An 18533-nucleotide genomic window follows, 5' to 3' on the forward strand; every position below is an offset into this window, starting at 1 on the left:
TTCAGAACACAAGAGATTCTGCAAACACTCAAATTCCAGAATAACACACGTAAAATGCTGGACAAACTCAGCAGGTCAGGCAGCATCTATGGAGGGGAATAAACAGTTGATGGTTCTGGCCAAGACCCTTCATCAGGACTGGAAAGGAAGGGGGAAGAAGCCAAAATAAAAAGGTGGGGGAAAGGAAGAAATACAAACTGGCAGGTGATAGGTGAAGCCAGGTGAGGGAGAAGGTGGATGGGTGGTGCAGGAGGGATGACGTGAGAAGCCAGGAGGTGACAAGTGGAAAAGGAAAAGAGCTGAAGAAGAAGAAATCTGACAGGACAGGAGAGTGGACATGGGAAAAAGGGAAGGAGGAGGGCACAAGAGAGAGAGTTGATAGGCAGGTGAGGAGAAGAGAAGGGGTGAGAGGGAAGCCACAATGGGGAATGGAAAAATGAGAGAAGGGGGGAAGGGAGGGGAGAAATGGATGTTCACGCCATCGGGCAGGAGGCTACTCAGATGGAATATGAATTATGCTCCAAAACTTGCTGCAACCATGCCAAACCTATTCCAGTCCAGCTATAACACTGGCATCTACCCAATAAGGTCTAAAATTCCCCAGCTATGAGCTATACACAAGAAGTAGGACAAATTTAAATCGGCCTATTACCACCCCATTTGGTTCCCAACCCTATTACAGCCTTAATCCAAACATGGACAAGTGAGCTGAAGAGAGTTTAACTGCTCTTAATATAAAGGCAACATTTCAGCTGTTCTGGCATCAACGAATACTAGCTAAACTGGTATCAATGGGAATCAGTAGGAACTGACCTTGTGTAAGTTGGAATCATACCTAGCTCAAAATAAGGTGACCGTTTTCTTTTCAGTTCAATCATCTCAGTCACAAGTCATCTCTGCAGGAATTCCTCAAGGTAGTGCCTGGACACTCTTATCTTCAGTTACTCATCATGACTTTTGAAAGACCATTAGGTTAGCAGTGAAACCTTTCCCAGGGCGTTACATTTACAATGTCAGAGGGGGGATGTTTGCTGATGATTGCACAATGTTCAGCAGCGGTCAAGGACTCTTCAGGTAATGAAGCATTCCAGAACCAAATGCAGCAGGGTCTGGACAATACCCAGGCCAGGGTCAATAGGTGCAAGTAGCATTGGTGACACGTAAGTGCTAAGCACTAAGGATATCCAACAAAAGAAAATCCAGCAATTACTCCCTGACATTCAATGGCATTACCATCACTGAAATCCCCTCTATCCATATCCTGAGGGTTACCACTGAGCAGAAATTGAACTGGAGTGGACATATACACATTGTTGAAATGAGAACAGTTCGGAGGGTTGGAAGCCTTCTGTGAGTAAGTCACCTCATAACTTCCCAAAGCCTTGAGTTTGGAGTGCGCTAGACTACTCTCACCTGCCTGGATGAGTGCACCTTCAATAACACTCAGGAAGTTCAATGCCACATAGGAAATAGCAACCCATCCACAAACATTCATACTCCCGTACCCACTTCCTGATGGCAGTAAAGAGAAGAGACATGTCCCAGATGGTGAGGGTCCTTAGCGTTGGATACCACCTTTTTGAGATACTGCCTCTTGCAGATGTCCTCAATGGTAAGGAATGTTGTGCCCATGATGGGGCTGGCTGAGAACCTCTGCAGCCTCTTGCACACCTGTACATTGGACCCTCTGTACCAGCCTGTGATGCAACCATGCTCTCCACCATACATCCGTAGAAACTTGCAAGAGTCTTTGGTGACATACGAAATCTCCTCAAACTTCTAATGAAGTGGAACCATTGGATTGCTTTCTTCATGATTGCATCAATGTGTTGGACTCAGACAGATCCTTAGAGATGTTGATTCTGAGGAACTTAAAGTTGCACACCCTTTCCACTGCTGACCCCTCAATGTGTGTTCTACCAGCTCCCCCTTCCTGAAGTCCACAATCGATTCCTTGGTCTTGCTGATATTGAGTGTGTGGTTGTTGTTGCGACACCAATGACAGCCAACCTACCTTACTCCTGTACGCCACCTCGTCACCATTTGAGATGCTGCCAACAACAGTTACGTCCTCCACTGACTGCGGTTTCCTCATGAAGAAGTTGAGAAGGCAGTTACAGAGGGAGGTCCAGGTGCCCAGGTTTGGAAGCTTGGTGATTAGTAATGAGGGAATCTTGCTATTGAATGCTGAGCTATAATCAGCAAACAGCAACCTGACATGTGTTTTACTGTTCTCTAGGTGCTCCAAAGCTGAGTGTAGAGCCAGTGAGATCATATCTGTTGTAGACGTGTTGCTGTAGCAGGCAAGTCCAGTTCCTTGCTCAGGCAGGTGTTAATTCTAGACATGACCAACCTCTCAAAGCACTTTACTACAATAGATACGAGCACGACCAGTTGTTAATCACTGAGGCAGCTTGCCTTTTTGAAGCAGTTGGGAACCTCAGACTGCAGCAGTTAGAGCTTGAAGATGGCCTTGAATACTCCAGCCAATTTGTTGGCACAGGTTTTCAGTATCCTGCCAGGTACACCCTCAGAGCCCGACACCTTGTGTGGGTTCATCCTCTTGAAGGATGTTCTGACATTGGCCTCCGAGATGGAGATCTCAAGGTTTCTGGATGCTGTAGTGATTCGCACAGACCATATACAGCTAAAACATTCTCGCACCATAAGGTGCAAACAACAGGAATTCTGCAGATGCTGGAAATTCAAGCAACACACATCAAAGTTGCTGGTGAACGCAGCAGGCCAGGCAGCATCTCTGGGAAGAGGTGCAGTCGACGTTTCAGGCCGAGACTCTTCGTCAGGACTAGTCTTGGCCTGAAACGTCAACTGTACCTCTCCCTAGAGATGCTACCTGTCCTGCTGCGTTCACCAGCAACTTTGATGTGTGTCACACCATAAGGTGATGTGTTTTACTTATTCTTCACCTGATCTGCTTGCTGATGGAATATATATTAGCAGTAATGTCATGCTATCCCACTGGAATCCTTAAGGAGACATAAGCATATATCTATTTTAAAGAAAAACTTTAAAGCATATGCCAGTTATTTACAATACATTTGGAAGTTTAGTTTGCAAATTGCAAATACACTTTTTGTATTCGATTATGTCTTTGATTAAAAGATTATGTCTTTTCCAACTAATCTCAAGATTTCTTGAAGCAAATGATGCTTTAATTTCTTGGAACCTTCAATTATGAATGACACATCTAAAAAGTATGTTTTATAATTCTGTTGTTGCATAAGCCCCTGCTTATCGTTCACTTTGAGTTCTGTAAAATTGTGTCAGATTCTCGCACTTGTTCTTCTGGAGCTGTTTTCATATACTTCCATTCAACTTCTTTGAATTTCACAATATAGCTTCAATTGCCACTATTTCTAACATTTCAAATAACTTTTCAACATCAGAACTGTGGCTCAAGATGCGTCTGAGTACTGCAATGACTTCAGCCTCACAATGTCTAGGTTTTCAAATTAGAACATAAGGACAATGCAGCACAGAAAGAGGCACCCTGGCTCATGATGTCTGTGTTAACCATGCTGCCAATTTAAACCTGCATGTGGTCTAGATTACTAAATTTGCTGCCTGTTCATGAGTCTGTCTAAAACACTCCTATCATCACCTTTGCTCCCCCTTTCGTGGGTCCTCTACCGTGACCCTCTCTTGAAGTAGAAACATAGAAACATAGAAAATAGGTGCAGGAGTAGGCCACTCGGCCCTTCGAGCCTGCACCGCCATTTATTATGATCATGGCTGATCATCCAACTCAGAACCCCGCCCCAGCCTTCCCTCCATACCCCCTGACCCCCGTAGCCACAAGGGCCATATCTAACTCCCTCTTAAATATAGCCAATGAACTGGCCTCAACTGTTTCCTGTGGCAGAGAATTCCACAGATTCACCACTCTCTGTGTGAAGAAGTTTCTCATAATCTCGGTCCTAAAACGCTTCCCCTCTATCCTCAAACTGTGACCCCTCGTTCTGGACTTCCCCAACATCGGGAACAATCTTCCTGCATCTAGCCTGTCCAATCCCTTTAGGATCTTATACGTTTCAATCAGATCCCCCCTCAATCTTCTAAATTCCAACGAGTACAAGCCCAGTTCATCTAGTCTTTCTTCATATGAAAGTCCTGCCATCCCAGGAATCAATCTGGTGAACCTTCTTTGTACTCCCTCTATGGCAAAGATGTCTTTCCTCAGATTAGGGGACCAAAACTGCACACAATACTCCAGGTGTGGTCTCACCAAGGCCTTGTACAACTGCAGTAGTACCTCCCTGCTCCTGTACTCGAATCCTCTCGCTATAAATGCCAGCATACCATTCACCTTTTTCACCGCCTGCTGTACCTGCATGCCCACTTTCAATGACTGGTGTATAATGACACCCAGGTCTTGTTGCACCTCCCCTTTTCCTAATTGGCCACCATTCAGATAATAATCTGTTTTCCTATTTTTGCCACCAAAGTGGATAACTTCACATTTATCCACATTAAATTGCATCTGCCATGAATTTGCCCACTCACCCAACCTATCCAAGTCACCCTGCATCCTCTTAGCATCCTCCTCACTGCTAACACTGCCACCCAGCTTCGTGTCATCCGCAAACTTGGAGATGCTGCATTTAATTCCCTCATCCAAGTCATTAATATATATTGTAAACCACTGGGGTCCCAGCACTGAGCCTTTCGGTACCCCACTAGTCACCACCTGCCATTCTGAAGAGGTCCCGTTTATTCCCACTCTTTGCTTCCTGTCTGCTAACCAATTCTCCACCCACACCAATACCTTACCCCCAATACCGTGTGCTTTAAGTTTGCACACTAATCTCCTGTGTGGGACCTTGTCAAAAGCCTTTTGAAAATCCAAATATACCACATCCACTGGTTCTCCCCTATCCACTCTACTAGTTACATCCTCAAAAAATTCTATGAGATTCGTCAGATATGATTTTCCTTTCACAAATCCATGCTGACTTTGTCCGATCATTTCACCGCTTTCCAAATGTGCTGTTATCACATCCTTGATAACTGACTCCAGCAGTTTCCCCACCACCGACGTTAGGCTAACCGGTCTATAATTCCCCAGTTTCTCTCTCCCTCCTTTTTTAAAAAGTGGGGTTACATTAGCCACCCTCCAATCCTCAGGAACTAGTCCAGAATCTAATGGGTTTTGAAAAATTATCACTAATGCATCCACTATTTCTTGGGCTACTTCCTTAAGCACTCTAGGATGCAGACCATCTGGCCCTGGGGATTTATCTACCTTCAATCCCTTCAATTTACCTAACACCACTTCCCTACTAACTTGTATTTCACTCAGTTCCTCCATCTCACTGGACCCTCTGTCCCTTACTATTTCTGGAAGATTATTTATGTCCTCCTTAGTGAAGACAGAACCAAAGTAATTATTCAATTGGTCTGCCATGTCCTTGCTCCCCATAATCAATTCACCTGTTTCTGTCTGCAGGGGACCTACATTTGTCTTTACCGGTCTTTTCCTTTTTACATATCTATAAAAGCTTTTACAGTCCGTTTTTATGTTCCCTGCCAGTTTTCTCTCATAATGTTTTTTCCCCTTCCTAATTAAGCCCTTTGTCCTCCTCTGCTGAACTCTGAATTTCTCCCAGTCCTCAGGTGAGCCACTTTCTCTGGCTAATTTGCATGCTTCTTCTTTGGAATTGATACTATCCCTAATTTCTCTTGTCAGCCACGGGTGCACTACCTTCCTTGATTTATTCTTTTGCCAAACTGGGATGAACAATTGTTGTAGTTCATCCATGCAACCTTTAAATGCTTGCCATTGCATATCCACCGTCAATCCTTTAAGTGTCATTTGCCAGTCTATCTTAGCTAATTCACGTCTCATACCTTCAAAGTTACCCCTCTTTAAGTTCAGAACCTTTGTTTCTGAATTAACTATGTCACTCTCCATCTTAATGAAGAATTCCACCATATTATGGTCACTCTTACCCAAGGGGCCTCTCACGACAAGATTGCTAATTAACTCTTCCTCATTGCTCAAAACCCAGTCCAGAATAGCCTGCTTTCTAGTTGGTTCCTCGACATGTTGGTTCAAAAAACCATCCCGCATACATTCCAAGAAATCCTCTTCCTCAGCACCTTTACCAATTTGGTTCACCCAGTCTACATGTAGATTGAAGTCACCCATTATAACTGCTGTTCCTTTATTGCACACATTTCTAATTTCCTGTTTAATACCATCTCCGACCTCACTACTACTGTTAGGTGGCCTGTACACAACTCCCACCAGCGTCTTCTGCCCCTTAGTGTTACGCAGCTCTACCCATATCGATTCCACATCTTCCCGGCTTATGTCTTTCCTTTCTATTGCGTTAATCTCTTCTTTAACCAGTAACGCCACCCCACCTCCCCTTCCTTCATGTCTATCCCTCCTGAATATTGAATATCCCTGAACGTTGAGCTCCCATCCCTGGTCACCCTGGAGCCATGTCTCTGTGATCCCAACTATATCATAATCATTAATAACAATCTGCACTTTCAATTCATCCACCTTATTGTGAATGCTCCTTGCATTGACACATAAAGCCTTCAGGCGCTCTTTTACAACTCTCTTAGCCCTTATACAATTATGTTGAAAAGTGGCCCTTTTTAATGCTTGCCCTGGATTTGTCGCCTGGTACACCTGGTTGTCTCAATTCTGGGGCAACGGTAATATGTACTGTATTTGCCTGAATTGTATTCTTTCATCTGTGCACCAAATGCCCAGTCCGTGCAAATGTAGAGTTACTCAGATTTTGAGTTAAATGTTTTCCAGTTCGCAATTCAGCACAATGCCATTGAGTTATCATTTTGTGGGTTTTTAAATGTTTCTCTTCTTAAGTACTTCCACTGCCACAGTCGCTGCTTCATTTGCCACTGAATAATATGGTAAGATGAGCGCATGCCAATCCTATTACATTTAAGGTAGTACAATTGGCTAAGGGGATAGCAGCGAGTTCACCATGAGTGGCCAATATAACTCGGAGTTCATCTCTGGTTTTCTGAGTAATCATGTTGTTTCCCATTCCTTTTGACATCTAACCAAAAGTGAAAAAAGAAACTGGAAATGCAGGAGATCATAAATGGAAACAGAAAATACTGGAAAAAACTCAGCAGGTTAGACAATATCAGAGGGAAGAAAAGAGTTAATGTTTCAGCTAGAAGACCCATCATCAGAATAAAGAAAGAGGGAAAATAAGTTAGTTTCATGTTACAGAGTAGGTAGGAGAGGAATGGATACTATGAAGGAAATATCTGAAATAGGGCAAGGCTAGGGCTGCCAAGGGGCTTCGTTGTACAAGTCATAGAGATGCAACACCAGTCCTTTCACCTCATCACTTCCAACCTTCCAGGGACCAAAGTTCTTCTGGATGAAGAAACAGTTCACCAATTTAGCTTCATACTAAATACTTCTGATTCACAGAGATCTGTAACTCAACATGAGGGCAACAGTCACTTGTCCAGTCACATGATGTACTTGATTCCACATAGTTGAAAGCTGTGTCTTTGCTTTGAATGAGAAGTACATGCGGTAAATTTTTTGCATGACTTGTTCCAGAATCAACATTTTCTTGCTCTGTGGCTGTTACATTTAAAACATCAATTTTATTACATAGACAGCTGTCAGCCCTCTGTAACCCCATTGGCCCAAAAAACCTTGCGAGCTGACTCAACTTGAAAAGGTAGTTTTGTATACCTATACAAGACATTATGTTTGTATATCATTATGAATTGCTTTCATCCTGTGACCGTATTCATTTGTGTACAACCATATGAAAAGTAGTTTTAGTTTTTTAAAAAATCACACTAACTGATTCTCTGTGTTGTTGGGAAAAAAGCGACCCTTCATTTTGTGTACAACACGTCCAAAATACTAGCAGAACTCTCAGGTCAAGATCCTGCTGAAGGGTCTCGGCCCGAAACATCGACTATACTATTTTCCATAGATGCTGCCTGGCCTACTCCAGCATTTTGTGTGCATTGCTTGGATTTCCAGCATCTGCAGATTTTCTCTTGTTTGTGATTGGATTTCATTCTGCATTGTCTGCTAGGTTCATCCTAATTTTTTAAATGCCTCTCTGAATGACTCAATGGTCTACTTTCAGGATAATTCAATAATTACAGACAGGTGTCACTAACAGACTATTCTTTAAAATTAACTGGCAGTTCTTTCAACCTGTGTTTGAGCATTAAATTGAATATAGTCTCAAGTAAGTGGGTTGAATTTCAGGTTGGATTCTGATGTAGGTCTTGGATAGGATCCTGAATAACAAACCTGCATTGTTTTCTGACAGAATATTCAGCTGTTGTGTTGAATTGAGATGTCCCTTGAGATTCACCTTGGAGTAGGTTACAACTTTAGCTCACATTGTACTATGTTCTATATTTGCTTCACTGTTTTTTTTTAGAATTTTCAGCTAATTCTTGAGTTGGTCTCCGAGGTTGGGATAGCTGAAGAGAATTGAATCATTTTCTTCCAATACTTGACTGGGTTCTCAAGTCCCCTCATGATTTTATCCATGGATGTAGATTAAGACATGCTACCTTCAAAGGGTGTGCATCTGAAATGTTGATTGTGGCAATCTCACTCAATGACTGGACAATGAATTACTGCATCTATCTGCACTCTTAGAGATTCTCTATTGACCTTCAGTTCCCAAAAGCCCTTGGTTAAAGTTATTCTTTGGGGCTTTAACTCTAAATAATTCCAAAATTCTGTTATCATCTTCATCTTAAAAATTAAGTTGTACAGCTTTCTTGCACATGGTTCCAGTTGTCAGAGATGCCTTTGATTAAGAAGCAGGGGCAATGTGCCATTTCATTCTGGCAAGAAAAGAATGTTGTTGCCTCGAAAGAAAGTCATTTAGCTGAAATTCAATACTTTACATCATGGCATTTATGGCAAACTCTGACATATCCTGGGCCAATGTCCTATGTGAATTGCTCAGCATAATATCCTGCACACATTCCAGACTGATGCAAACTACTATTTAGACAATAGACAATGGGTGCAGGAGTAGGCCATTCGGCCCTTCGAGCCAGCACCGCCATTCACTGTGATCATGGCCGATCATCCACAATCAGTACCCCGTTCCTGCCTTCTCCCCATATCCCTTGACTCCGCTATCATTAAGAACTCTATCTAGCTCTTTCTTGAAAGCATCTAGAGAATTGGCCTCCACTGCTTTCAGAGGCAGATCATTCCACAGATCTACAACTCGCTGGGTGAAAAAGTTTTTCCTCAACTCCGTCTTAAATGGCCTAACCCTTATTCTCAAACTGTGGCCTCTGGTTCTGGACTCCCCCAACATTGGGAACATGTTTCCTGCCTCTAGCATGTCCAATCCCTTAATAATCTTATATGTTTCAATCAGATCCCCTCTCATCCTTCTAAGTTCCAGTGTATACAAGCCCAGTCGCTCAAATCTTTCAACATATGACACTCCCGCCATCCCCGGAATTAACCTCGTGAACCTACACTGCACTACCTCAATAGCAAGAATATCCTTCCTCAAATTTGGAGACCAAAACTGTACACAATACTCCAGGTATGGTCTCACCAGGGCCCTGTACAACTACAGAAGGACCTCTTTGCTCCTATACTTAACTCCCCTTGTTATGAAGGCCAACATGCCATTAGCTTTCTTCACTGCCTGCTGTACCTGCATGCTTACTTTCAGTGACCGATGAGCAAGGACACCCAGATCTCATTGTACTTCCCCTTTTCCTAACTTGACACCATTCAGATAGTAATCTGCCTTCCTGTTCTTGCCACCAAAGTGGATAACCTTACATTTATCCACATTAAACTGCATCTGCCATGCATCTGCCCACTCACCCAACCTGTCCAAGTCGTCCTGCATTCTCATAACATCCTCCGCACATTTCACACTTCCACCCAGCTTTGTGTCATCTGCAAATTTGCTAATGTTACTTTTGATTCCTTCATCTAAATCATTAATATATATTGTAAATAGCTGCGGTCCCAGCATCGAGCCTTGTGGTACCCCACTGGTCACTGCTTGCCATTCTGAAAGGGACCCGTTAATCCCTACTCTTTTTTGGAAGAGTTTTTACTTGGAAGCTGTTGTTGAGCTAAGTTTCTTGACATTCTTCTGTGTCCCTTACGAACAATTAGTAGTTCTGTTAACGGGATCTAACTTCGCAATAGTGATGTTTGGGGCTATCTCTGCCATTGTAGCCATAACTTCCCACCAAAAGAATCTCTCCTTTCTAATCTAGCAGTGCCTTAGTTGTTGCTTGATTTAACTGCACAATAAACAATGCCAGCTTCTCACTCTTTACACATGCTGCAGAAGATTTGTTTGTGTCTCTCAACTGCACACCTCTTCCTAAACCATTGTGTGACATGGCTTGTGTTATTTTTCTCTCAGCTTAAATGCTGTCTTTATTAATATATGGTCACATAAATCCAATTGCAAGCTCCTTTTCTGCTTGTACTGGATCTATCCTGAGCAAATTATGCCATTGAATTTTTAAAAATTTATTTAGTGATACAGCACAGAGTAAGCTCTTCCAGCCCCTCGAGCGATACCGCCCCAGCGACCCCACAGCCCCACAATCCCCATTGACCCTAATCTAATCCCAAAACAATTAACCTACTCAGCACGTCTTTGGACTGTGGGAGGAAATCAGGGAAAGCCCACGCATTCCACGGGGAGGATGTATGGAGACCTCTTGTAGAATGGCACCGGAACTGAACTCCAGAACGCCTCGAGCTGTTATAGCGTTGCGCTAACCACTACACTACCGTGGTGCCACTACAGCTTGGGGTCCAATACTGCATCAAGTGACAAACATGTAGGCAATACACTTTCCTTCGGCATTAAACATGGCATAACCTCATAGTGAAGATACAATAATGCAATTTTCTGAAGTACCAGAACCCAATATTGTAACTATGTTCAAAATTTGAAGACAGAGCCACATTGCTTGTTAGATGCACCCATCCATGAAAGTTGGGCAGGGTTTCGCAGGTACAGGTTAGTTTGAAGTTCCTGCTTCAGCTCTGGCAGCCTTCCCAGCATTTCATTTTTGCTTATGCTGCATTATGTGAGCATCCCTCTGCTTTCTGGTTACAGCAAATATATCATCATCCTTTCTTTTCCTCTTATTTTGCTCACTTGTATTTTTCACATTTTTTTTTGCCAAGCGAGTTCTCATTGATTACCAGGGGTCATCGTTCACCCCTTCACCCCACTGCCAACTCTGCTCTGCACACAACCCGGGTGCCAAGCTTGCCGCCAACCACTAAGGAATTGTTGCCTACTTTGAAGTCCTTGAGTTTTCTCATGATGTTAATCCATGGTTGTTTTCATTGGAAAGAAGAAAGAATCAATGAAAGACTGCACACAACAGGATGGGCAACAACCAATGTGTAAAACTACAAACAAGAAACTGTTGAAATATAAAAAGAAACAGCAAAAAAATAAATATGCAATGAATATTGAGAACATGAGATGAAAAGTCATTGAAATCAAGTCCATAGGTTGTGCGAACAGTTCAGTGATGGAGCAAGTGAAGTTGAGTGAAGTTATTCCCACTGGTTTCAAGAACCTGATGGGGTGAGGAGTAATAAGTTTTCCTGATTAGTGTGCATCTTGAGGCTTCTGTACCTTCTTCCTGATGGCAGCAGCGAGAAGAGAGCATGGCCTGGGTGGTAGGCGTCCCTGATGATGGACGCTGCTTTACTGTGACAGAGCTCCGTGCAGATGTGCTCAATAGTGGTGAGAGCTTCACTCTCGATGGACTGCTCTTGAAAGTAGTATCTATTACTTTCTGTGGGATTTTTCATTCAAGGACATATCTACAGAAGTCTGTCAAGGTTTTAGATGTCATACGGAACCTTTGCAAACTTCTAAGGATGTAGAGGTGATGCAGTGCCTTCCTTGTAATTGCACTTATGTGCTGGAACCAGGACAGATCCTTTGAAATGATTACACTGAGGGATTACTTCTGAGAGTTATTGTCAATCTCCTCTTTGTCACTGTTACATATTCATTTTGTTTCCCTACTAAATCAGAGGTTTTACCAGACATTGATGTTTGGTGAACTTTGACTGTTACTTATTTAGCAATACAGTGTAGAGTATGTCAATCGGACTTTCAGGCCACACTACCCCAGCAACTCCCAGCAAACTCAATTAACCCTAACCTAATCATGGGACAATTTATACACCTACCCAATCCATCTTTGGACTGTGGGAGGAAAACTGGAGGGCCAGGTTGAAAACCCATGCAGTCCACGGGGGGATGCGCGGAGACTCCTTACAGAATGGCACTAGAATTGAACTCTGAACTCCAGAATGCGCCCCCCCCCCCGAGCTGTAATAGCATTGCACAAACCACTATGCTACCATGGAAGGTGTGGACAAGTAAATAAATCTTTCACAACCTTCAGCCATACTTTACCTACTCTTACACATAATTTGCTAGTTAATCAAAGATGGTAGTACTCTTCTTGGCAAATGTGATGCCATCTTATCTCAATAGTATTTTGACAGATAGTTGTTTATGTGTGTGTATGTACAGTATATATTATTTATATAAATATACATGTATAACTATGTGATTAATTCTGTCTTTGCAGGATTTCAATGACCGCTGGAGTATGGCATATCCCCAACTTTATGAACCTGGACAGCTTGATCTTTATTTCAACAAATTAGAATTTGTGAAATGCCTTATCCATGGAATTTACAGTTCCCTTGTACTTTTCTTTATTCCTTATGGAGCCCTTGCTGAAGCAGTGAGAGATGATGGAAAGACCATTTCAGACTATCAGTCATTTGCTTTAATTGCTCAGACGTGCTTGCTAGTGACTGTGACTCTACAGGTGACAATATTTATTTACATTCTGTTCAATCTTATATATGCAGGATATCATTTCAAAGATGTGCTTCATTAAGTCTTAATTACAGTGTTGGCCACAAGCGAGAGACTGAAAATTGCTGAGTTGTTCATATATTGTGGTTCTGTCAATTTTTTGCTCAGTGCTGACACTGCATGAAACCATATAGATTAAGAACCTTTTTGAAATGTATCATGTTTGCCCAGAGAAATTAATATACACCCCCCCGCACTGTGTTCAGTATGACAATGGTTAATTTATGAGGTTATTAATTCTGAGGTTGAGGTTATTCATACATTGTACTTAATAAGGCATTTCAGACCAGTGAAAAAAAATTAGGATCGAATATATACGAGAACCAAATTTGATATCTTCCACTTCTAACAATTCCTGAAATTAAATGTCGTGATGAAAGTATCAAACAAATGTTCAACCGTGCCTTAATTAACCGTTGACAAAATTGGTGCTACTTGTTCTTTCTACACTCTTTGGTTAGGGTAGTATGCAAAGATTGGCAGATCCAGATATTCAGATCACTCTTACCCCTTTCCTTCTTTCATTAAAGCTTTCAGAGTTATGGCCACTATCCACAAAACACACACCCATAGGAACTTTCTCTACTTCCTGGCTTCAGTCCCAGAGATTAGGTCCAGTACTGCACTTTTCTCAGACTGTCTGCATACTGGCACATGAAGCTCTCCAGGATGCGCTTTAAATAATCAGTCCCCTCTGAACTTGTCATACTGACGAAATCCCAGTTAATACGAGGGAAGTTGAAATCCATAAGATATTGGAGTAAATTTAGACCATTTGTCCAATCAAATCTCTGTGAATTCCCCACAGATCTGCTCCTTTATGTCCTGATGATTGTTGAAAAGCCCTGAAAACTGATTGCCCATTTTTAATTGCTAAGCTCTACCTATGTGATCTCATTATACAATCTACTAAACGAATCTCCCTGTAACTGCATTGAAAGTCTTATTCAATATTGCAATGTTTCTTCCTCATTTACCTCCAGGTTATCATGCCTGAGGCTGCCTTACCTCTTTCAACCATGTTTCTGTGATTGTAACAATTTATCCTTCATGCGTTCATACTGTGTCTGCTCTGCCTATGAAACTGACTAAATTTTTCTAAGTTTGACTGTACTTCCCTCCTATCTGTACACCTACTCTGTGCCAATTAGAGGATATCAGCTATTAAGATTTGGTGACTGGAGGTTGGGTTGTCAAGAGTCAGGGCTATAGTCGTCAAATTCACAAAACGTTTCTCTAACACTTCTTGTATTTTGGGAAGTCTCCATTTTTATTATTTGAGTTGAAAACTAGGATGTGTTTTTTTTAATTCTGGGTTTTCTGGGACTAACACACATCCATTTTAATTAATGACGAGTACCTTGTTTTCATTATTGTTATAAAATTGAATGACATCAGGTAATATGTAATTGAAATCTTAATGTAAAGTGCTTTAAATTTACTATTGTAAAAGAAAAGAACAATCCTTCAAAGGCTAGATTCACAAAAGTTTGTTCAATGATGAATAACTCATGTTACATTTCTTGCTGCTTGTTAACAGGTTGCACTGGACACAATTTACTGGACAGCAATCAATCACTTTTTTATCTGGGGCAGTCTAGCAATCTATTTTGCAGTAACATTTACAATGTACAGCAATGGCATGTATCTGATGTTCCCAAATTCATTTTCATTTATAGGTACGTATTTTACTACGGTGATTTTAATAGAGTATTTAAGTAATTAGTGGATTTCCTATTAAAATACTTTACTGATATTTAATGCTGGAGATATCTTTAAACAAAATAAAATCACTTTATTTGACTGATGCATTAAGATTTAGTGAGTGGAGGGTGGGTTTGTCAAGGGTCAGTAGGTTAGTCGCCAAAATTCACAATATGTTTCTCTAATCCTTCTTTACTTTAGGGGCTCCATTCTTATTTATTTGAGTTGAAAACCTAAGATGTTATTTTTTCTCTGGGTTTTCTGAACCACAACGGTGAAAATGAAGTAAGATGAAAGTGAGTGACAGTAATGAGGATTTGGATGATTCATTTTGAAAATCTGCATTGTTAGTTGTCTCTGGCAAATAGATGGGGGAAATGCTTGTTTTAAGATACTTATCTATGCAGTGTGAGTTTGAGTTAGTGCCTGTATGTAGCAATACCTATAGGATATTCAAGGATGTAAATACATCAGCGAATAGGTGCAGGCATTTAGCCCCTAGCGTCTGCCATTTAAATGAGGATAGCACAGGCCTCATTTCCTCTTCTGTACTAATTCCCTATAGCCCTGAACTCCCTGATCTTTAAAAAATGTATTTACTTCCTCTTCAAATACCTGCAGTGATCCAACCTCCACAACACATTGGAGGAGACCCCAGGGTTATTGGGACATCTGAAGCACAGTTTCAGTGGTCTTACAAATGACTTAAGGACCAATTAAGACCTCCTTTATCTTTCGTTAACACCTGTGTGGCTCAGATATCATGAATGGAGGGCAGATGGATATTCCAGAGACACACTCCAATTTTAGGGAGCAATAACACTAGTCCTCATTATATAAGGAACACTGGTGACAACGAGTCAATGATAGAAGGAAAGTGACCTCTTTTCCTGAAAGCTTGAAAGGATTAAAATTAAATAGAAAAACTGCAGAAATGCAACAAAGTATATACTGCAGCAACACCTCTGCCATGATAATTCTCAAACTCAGCCCTCTACTTACTGTACTTTCATGGCCAGACTGTGCTCCAACTCCACTCAAACATACTGCTGTCAAATCTCAAAAACAGGAAGGTGATAGAGAGCCTAGTGACATGGTATCAATGTCAGCAAAACAAAAGCACATGCTCCCATTTATTAATTTTCACTGAAGTTATTAATATTAATAGACAAAAAATTCTTTATTACACTTTTTCAGATATAACACAGCATTTTTGTTTTGTCTAGGAACTGCAAGGAATACCTTGAATGAACCTCTAGTCTGGTTGACTGTTTTCTTAACAGCAATAATGTGCATCTTGCCAGTTCTTCTTGTGCGATACCTCTTCACTGAACTGAAACCCACTTTCAGCAATAAAGTAAGTTCGCAAAGGATTTATTTATTTATTTACTTGTTGAGATACAGCCTGAAGCAGGCCCTTCCAGCCCTCTGAGCCATGCAGCTCAGCAATCCCCCAAGTTAATCCTAGCCTAATTACTGGACAATTTACAAAGACCTACATCTTCGAACTGTGGGAGGAACCCGGAGCACCCGGAGGAAACCCACGCAGTTACGGGGAAAAAGTACAAACTCCTTACAGGCAGCGGCAGGAATTGAACCTGCATCACCTGTACTGTAAAGCATTGTACTAATCATTACACTACTGTGCCACCCCTCTCTATGTTATTAGAATAAATGTATCTGATGCAAAATATATTTTTTATATTTTATAAATTTATTACTTGTACTATATGAAATCATCAACAATAGTGAACTGTAATAGAGTTACTATTTAATAATATGCTGCAAAATACAACACTTTTTTTTGCAAGTACACAGAACTTATTTTTAGAGTTAATAGAACAATGGTTATGATCACAGAACAAAAAAAAATGTGCTTCTGAGGCTGGACCTGAAATTTGATATTTAAATATTTATTGAGACCTCTCAATATCATACATTTAATTTTCAAAGTTATGAGAAGCAAAGTGTTAAGGAACATGTATCCAATTTCTACAGCTAGATTTGGAAACACAGAGAACATGGCAGTTCCATCTGAGGCTCAGGTGTTACATCCATTAAAAGACTGTTAAATAATTTTAAATAATTCATGTTCTTTACATACATGAAGTTAAAACATTTGGAAAAATACTGTGTCTAGAAAAACTTAGATAATGCTCATAACATCATGTGGTCTGAGTGCCAGACTCATTTTTTGAAATTAAATTTTAGATAGAAATGATTAAAGGAGAATTAGTTGAGAGGAAACCTAATGTAAAAAAACAGAAGACTTTTGGGTATTCATTGGTGTTATATTTACAAAAAAAAACATAGAGAATATTTATGTAGAGTGGTTAACTTTGAGTAAACTGACATGTGCAGTCAGTCATTTAAATCTAACCTAGCACTGATGAGGAAGGTGCTGGAGCTCAAGGTCTTGAAACATACTTGCCTAAAAAGTACTTTCTTTGACTTGGGAATCTTCAAAGTTTGTTTGATTTGAGTATTAGTGAATAAGGAGCTGTTCTGCAAAGTGCCAAGCAGACGGAAAAACATACAAGTAAAATAAATCACACACTTATACATGACCTTTACAAATCTTTACAATGCCTTCTTTTCCAATGTTATTCAAAATTAGTATTAATTATACCAGAACTCAGTGTTCAGATTCTGTAAAGATTTCCTACAAGGAAACTTACCTCTGCCCTCTGATGCAAATGCCTTGTCCTTATCCTACAGCTGATGCCTCATCATTAGCACAATATTGTTCAGCTTGATTGAATATTTTCATTCTGTTCCCTATACATTATTCATGGGCGTACGGTGTCCCTCTATGATCATGGAGTGGATCAACGAGTTGCAGAGATTTCTGACACATCGAGCCCCACAGACTTTACATCACTCAGTTGAAGTGAATGGCCATAGCAAGGATGCAACAGCAATGGTATAGAGGGGAAGGCAGGGCATATAATAGGGTTATAGAATTGTGCAGCAAAGAAACAGGTTTTTGCCAAATTATACCTATTTAATCCATCTACTATGATCCCCTTTGCTACAGTAGGACCGTATCCTCCTATGTCTTGCCTATTTAAGTATAATCCAAATGCCCCTCAGGCATAGTTATTGCATCTGAATTCACCACCTGCTCTAGCAGCACATTCCAGTTATCAACCATGCACTGTATTAAAAAAGATGCCTCTCAGGTGCCGTTTAAAACTCCTTCCTCTTACCTAAACCTATGCCTTCTTGTTTTCAATAGCCCTACCATGGCAAAAAGATTTTGAATATCTACCCAATCTATTCCTCTCATGATCTTATATACATCTATCAGCCTTGTTTATTCCAGGAAAAGACAAGCCTGGCCTATCCAATCTATCCCCAGAGCTAAAGTCCTCTTATTCAGCCAACATCACTTTGCAATTGTAGGGGTTATTTTCCATCTGCTAACATTCCACCAAACTTTCCAAGTGATCTGTACCCTGCTGTAGCCTTAAATAACCTTGCCATCCTCCTCCGCTTTCCATGTTGACAAACTGAATGTCAGCTGCAAAATTATGAATCATATTTCATAATTTTAACCACTGGCTGAAATGATGAAATATGATTCATATCGCAAACAGTAAAGGCTCCAACGTCATTAGCCTTTGCTTCCTATTAGCAACAAACTCCGGATTCGGTTAACCAGGCTGTCTTGGATCCCATGTCACTCACTGATGTCACAGAACAAGCATCTGGTTTGCTAAACAGAATAAACATTGGCTGATGATGTTGGGGAGGGAGCACCACTGGGAATAGAGGAACAGCTGTCTCCCAGATAACACAGTACTTAACCATTTAGCACCTGACTCGGCTTTGCCTTGTAATGCTGCTCCTACCTACCAACTGCCTGTTACGTCACTGGCGTTTAGGACGGCAATGGAGGTC

General features: G+C 41.0%; 1 protein-coding gene across 1 annotated transcript in view; it reads left to right on the forward strand.

The window, feature by feature from the left end:
• The window catches only part of LOC134343938 (phospholipid-transporting ATPase ID-like), a 146497-nt gene that overhangs the window by 116853 nt on the left and 11111 nt on the right, over window positions 1-18533 (forward strand). Inside the window, exons 25-27 of the mRNA XM_063042898.1 lie at window positions 12631-12876; window positions 14467-14605; window positions 15857-15987. Coding sequence (XP_062898968.1) covers window positions 12631-12876; window positions 14467-14605; window positions 15857-15987 — 516 coding nt within the window. The remainder of the gene's footprint in view (window positions 1-12630; window positions 12877-14466; window positions 14606-15856; window positions 15988-18533) is intronic.

This window comes from Mobula hypostoma, chromosome 3 (genome assembly GCF_963921235.1).
Source record: "Mobula hypostoma chromosome 3, sMobHyp1.1, whole genome shotgun sequence".
NCBI classification, from domain to species: Eukaryota; Metazoa; Chordata; class Chondrichthyes; order Myliobatiformes; family Myliobatidae; genus Mobula; species Mobula hypostoma.